The 5226-nt window shown below is 33.3% G+C and overlaps 1 protein-coding gene and 1 long non-coding RNA gene across 2 annotated transcripts; both read right to left on the bottom strand.

The window, feature by feature from the left end:
• Nucleotides 1-1563: 1563 nt before the first annotated feature.
• On the bottom strand, nt 1564-2385 carry LOC130090823 (uncharacterized). Its single transcript, XR_008807735.1, has 3 exons — nt 2275-2385; nt 1814-1914; nt 1564-1627 (listed from the first exon to the last, which is right to left on the bottom strand). It is a non-coding gene; the product is annotated as an uncharacterized LOC130090823 (long non-coding RNA).
• A 247-nt stretch (nt 2386-2632) lies between these two features.
• Nucleotides 2633-3692, bottom strand: LOC130090812 (uncharacterized). The gene is made up of 3 exons (XM_056258419.1): nt 3306-3692; nt 2935-3186; nt 2633-2812 (listed from the first exon to the last, which is right to left on the bottom strand). The coding sequence occupies exons 1-3, from the start codon at nt 3631-3633 to the stop codon at nt 2721-2723; spliced, it is 672 nt and encodes a 223-aa protein (XP_056114394.1). The 5' UTR covers nt 3634-3692; the 3' UTR covers nt 2633-2720.
• Nucleotides 3693-5226: the final 1534 nt, after the last annotated feature.

The following is a 5226-nucleotide window of genomic DNA, read 5'->3' as shown; positions in this document are numbered from 1 at the left end:
TACCTTTTGTGGTAATTAATAATATGATGAAACAATTTGTCATCTGTTTTATGATTGTACAGTAAGATATTTTGGAGAGATGTTGAAAACTATATAAGACGTAAAACTGGACAAACTTTAACATTGAGGGGAAAATATGTGTTTATTTACTTTGAAGATGGTGGAACAGATAAGGATTTTTCTTTTTTTGTCCAATTGTTTTTAGTTTTAGGAAAATTCCATATTCATAAGAAGAAATGGGCAGAGTCCAAACCAAATTTTGAACACCTTTTAGCAGAGCTAAAACAATATCACACCACTGTAAGAGGTCTTAAAAATAGAAAGGCTATTAAGACCGATCTTGTACTCTCTAAATATGTTTAATTTGCATCCTTTTATATAATTTGGTCTTGTTTTATATATTTTTATTTTATGGTTATTGTTTGTCTTGTATGTCTGTTTTAGTAGTGTATTTTGTGTATCAACCCTGGCATAAACAGATGTTGTTGTATTATATTGTTAATACTAAAAAAAAAAAAATTAAAGGATCATTATGGTAAAGTATTCCCCCCAGTATCAGTAATTAAATTAATATAAACATGTGATTAGTCGACTAATGGCTTAAATTAACAACTAGAGTCAACTAGAAAAATCTTTAGTCGGGGGCAGCCCTATGAAAATGTGTACTCGGAGGAAGACCGCGAGAGCTTAGGGTTCCATCTCCTGTGTGTTAAGTCGCTGTCATGGGAACAGTGCAGAGGAGTGTTTCTCCTTTAGATGGCGCTGATGTGCAATGTTGACTGTCGAAATGATGTTGCCGTGCTAGTCAGGTTGTGGATATCAGTTGAACTTGTTCAGTAAATTGGTCCATTATGACATCAAATTTCAGGATCATGTAGGCTTATGAAGTTAACATAATCATTTAATTAAAGACAAATTAAAATATCACAAAATGTTTATTATGCATATTTGGTCTACAACAATGCATGGTTGCACATTAATTCAATTCACCACCATTAAAAAAAAGCATTTAAATTCAAACCTGTATGTCCTACAGTGTCAAATGCTATGTAAATAAATGTAAAAAATATGTACAAAACAGGTTTATAAAAATTAAGTGTGGACCTGTTGAATGTTTATTATCACTATTCATTTATATATTTACATTTTCCTTCAGAATGTTTCTTAATTTAATGGATCTATACATTTGTTCAAAGTTTTTTAAACCAGAACAATTTAATTAAATTTAAACAAAAATTCAAACCTCCCTCCCTCACTCACTCATGTTTTATGGGGACTTTCCATTGGCATAATTAATTTTATACTGTATATTCGATCCCCTAATCCTAAACAGCCCTCACAGAAAACATTCTGCATTATTTTACATTTTCAAAAACACATAATTTAGTGTGATTTATAAGCTGTTTTCCTCATGGTGATCAAAAAATGTAACAGATACGGTATTGCTTTCCTTGTGGGGACATTTGGTCCTCACAAGTCACAGCGTATGACAGGACCACACACACACATACATGCAGAGAGAGAGAGAGAGAGATATCTGTATATTCACTATCTAGATATCTAAGGTTAACCATTCACTACGGTGCTGTAGATGGCTGAATCATTCTCCTGCCCTGTGTTGGCAGACCTAGAAATAAAGATAATCGTTTCAGTAAAATTGTTACAAACTCATATTCACTTATACAGTTAATATTACTTCAAGAAAGACAGTCAAATATGATTAAACATGTTGCATTATCTTCATAACTAATGGTCAGATTACAAAATGTAAGTACAGCACGAATAAATATCGATGTGTCTCTTGAATGCTCACATTTGAAGCCGTTCTTTAGGTTGAATGTGGACAGATGCATATAGCACTTCATCTTCTGCTTCCTCTAGGTTTGTAGAGACTGTGGGTGTTTCTGTTTTAGCCTTACAGAAGATGGCACAGAACATGTCAACAACGGTCATCTTTTGTTAATGCCCTGCTGAAGAGACCAGCTTAGTTCAGCATAACCAGAATGGTTTTTCTGATGAAACTGGTTGACCAAAGGAGGCTTGCTGATTAAGCAAACACAACATGTTGGCGTCATTTCAACAGGGCATACATCTTGTACAATTATGATTTACTGTATAATTTAACACAATCCTAAACACGATAACACTTGTTTTTGTTCTTCTTATGCATGGCATATTTACTCCCTACAGGAGATACATGTACAAAATACATACACAATGTTTAGGTTTTACAAATATCTTTACAGTTGTTTGGTGAGTGCTGTATTGAGAAACCTGGTTTTCTTCTCCTTCCTCCTTTGGTTTGCCGCGAGTTTCTGCTTTCCTTTAAAAAGTAAATGTATAGCAGACATGCATTATAAATTGCATAATTTAGCTGATACAGGATCTTGGATGATTTCAGAAAAGGGTTTGATTCTGAGAAAATATTTTACAATAATTATTTATTTTAACAAATAAATAAACAAAATAAACAAACAAATTCGTGAACTGAATAATTTGTTTTGGCTGTATGCGCAGTCTTTGTGTCGCAAGCCTCACTCACTCGCCCTCGCCAACATAAAACTCTCGGGCAGAAACACATAATGCACTTTATGCACATAATGCTCATTATTATTCTTATGTGTTTTCTGAATTGTGGAAGGTCAGTTAATGTTTCATTCAGACTGACTGAAAGAGTTATAATACATTGGTGTGTGCAAGAACAAACAAAACAAAAAGTCCTACCTTCTTATAAGCATCACAGCTGCAATAACGAAACCAAGTGAGAGTAAAGACACTACAATAATCAGAACTGTTGGGGACACAGCAACATCTATTGAGGACAAAGGGATAGATCATTTGCTTTAAAGTATACACAAACCTGTCATTTTCCAAAGATGAATATGATCGTGTAGATATGAAAGTATGTGTAATATGTTTACCAGTTCAACCAACCTTCAATGTAAATTCTAAATTCTTCAGATACAGTTGTTTTAAAGTTCCTCAACGAACAAGAGTAATTCCCAGAGTCTTCAGTAGTTACACTGCTGAAGGTGAGGATGGGTTCTGAATGTGTCATCGGTTCCTCATTCTTAAACCACTGAACTTCATCTAAATTAGAGCAGTCGAGTGTGCATGTCAGACTCAAAGAGTCTCCTACTATTATGCTTCCATTGTCTCTCGATCTGGTCATTAACACCCTTAAATCTGTCAGAAAACAAGAGAAAAAGCCCATAATGAAATTGAGGGATTCTTTTAGAAAACAAAACAGCAACTACAAAAGCATCAAGTATTTTTTCCCCCCAGAATAAACCTTTTATATTTACCGTGTGCTGAAATTTCCACTCCAGGATCACCTGTCCATTTTCCGCCTGGCGAATTGGTTATAAATCTGAATTTATACTCTCCAGAATATGTTTGAGTAATATTACTGATCAAAAGAGAACAATTTGAAGTTTTATCTCCAATGTATTGAAAGTTGCTTTGATTATTGTTGGCACCACTGTCATAAACATATGGCATATTTTTACAGACATCATGGTTTGATCTCTTTGAACACCACAGCACTCGCGCTACTTGCCCAGGTGGATATGTAAATGAACAGGCAATAGTGACATTGGATCCCCTCACAGCACAGATCGGAGGAGGATACATCACTTTCCACTCATTATTACTGAGAACACCTGGAGCACAAAACACTTCATTTAATTAGAGAATTTGTTACAATGGATAGTTAAAATTGAGGCAATCTATTATAGATATTATCTATTGTGAAATTTGTAAGAAATAATTTACATAATGAATCAATAATATGCTATGGTAAGATTCAAAGGTCTGAGACCACATTGAAAATTTAGTTTTTTTCATTTAATCCTGGAAATAAACAAAGGAAAAAAAGAGTAAAATACAGAAAAGTTACAGCATAAATAAGAAATATTTAAGATTTTGCACTATTTGTGTCACTAAAAACAAAACAATGTGATCTCCATTGTATGTATACAATAAATATTCAGTTTATGCAATATAATAGGCCTATCAATTTTATCAGATAATTAGAGTAGGAATGAACAAGAGACAACATTTACAAAAGACATAAGAAAATGTTTTCTTACCAGGCAAGAAAAGTAGACCTAAAAAAATTTGTAGCATTTCAATTCTCTGTTTCTGTTATTTGGCTTAAAGAAGATGTTTTCATATCACTGACGAAAGACTGAATGAAAGAAGAAGTTGCACAGACAAACACTGCATTTGCGTTTCCTTCTTAATATCCTTAATACTGATGGTCCCACTTAACCAAAAAAAAAAAAAAAGGCAAGCGAGAAAATGATTCTCTGAAAGAGGAAAGGGAAATATAAACCTTAAACATTTAAACATATAAACCTTTCTTTCACTCAAGTATTGTATGCTTTGGTTTTAGATTTTGTATAGTAAATGCACTGTAAACCCTAATAAGTTGATAACTTGATTGATAAGGCCAGCTGCATAAAATAAAATGTTCCAGTGTATATATTGTTGCATTTACTTATATTATAAACAAGCAATAAAACATTAAAACAAGTTACTGCTTCACATCAACAGCTTTATTAAGATTTGATCTCTTACATTTAATAGCTGAACTTACATAAAATATAGTAATTTAACACCATAGATCAGTAAATTGATGCATTAAGAGATCAAATTATGGAATCATGTAGGCTTAGATAAAATAATAATGCAAGACAAATCAAAATATGTATCATGCACATTGGTCTACAACAATGCAATTGCACATTCATTAAATTCCCTACAATTAGTTTTTAAAGTATTAAAAAAACAAAGCATTAAAAACAATACCACACAAAACTGTATGACCATGTGTCAAATGCTAAAATAAATATTAAAAATATATACAAAACAGGTGTAGAACTGCAAGCTACAGTATGTTCTTGAGAAGCATATATACGGTGGCCGAGAGAGCTCAACGCGCTGCAACTGAAGCAAACACATGCAAATAGAAAAAAAAGTGTGCAAATAGAAAAAAAAAGTGTGCAAATAGAAAACAAAATCTTCATCAGTTTCACAACACACGTGTGCTCGAAATACAGAAACGTGCTGCAAAAGTTCACAACACAACCAAATACAGAAACGCGCTGCAAATAACACAGACCAAAAGGAAATGTTTCCAGGGGAACCAAACAAGTGACGAACCCGGCTGGGACGTGCTTATTGCTCGTGAGCTTCTCTATGCCATACTCCCTTCGAAGGGTA

Source organism: Rhinichthys klamathensis, unplaced genomic scaffold (assembly GCF_029890125.1).
Source record: "Rhinichthys klamathensis goyatoka isolate OS25496 unplaced genomic scaffold, OSU_Roscu_1.1 h1tg000006l_1, whole genome shotgun sequence".
NCBI classification, from domain to species: domain Eukaryota; kingdom Metazoa; phylum Chordata; class Actinopteri; order Cypriniformes; family Leuciscidae; genus Rhinichthys; species Rhinichthys klamathensis.
This window is presented reverse-complemented; position numbering and strand designations above follow the sequence as displayed.

What these genes read in the sequence shown, in the direction of transcription:
- LOC130090812 (XM_056258419.1), bottom strand. Translation starts at nt 3,633, where the DNA reads ATGTATCCTCCTCCGATCTGTGCTGTGAGGGGATCCAATGTCACTATT. An exon ending in AGTGGAAATTTCAGCACACG is followed by an intron (nt 3,187 to 3,305) that starts GTAAATATAAAA and finishes GTTTTCTGACAG; the next exon opens with ATTTAAGGGTGTTAATGACC. An exon ending in ATTTAGAATTTACATTGAAG is followed by an intron (nt 2,813 to 2,934) that starts GTTGGTTGAACT and finishes TGTCCTCAATAG; the next exon opens with ATGTTGCTGTGTCCCCAACA.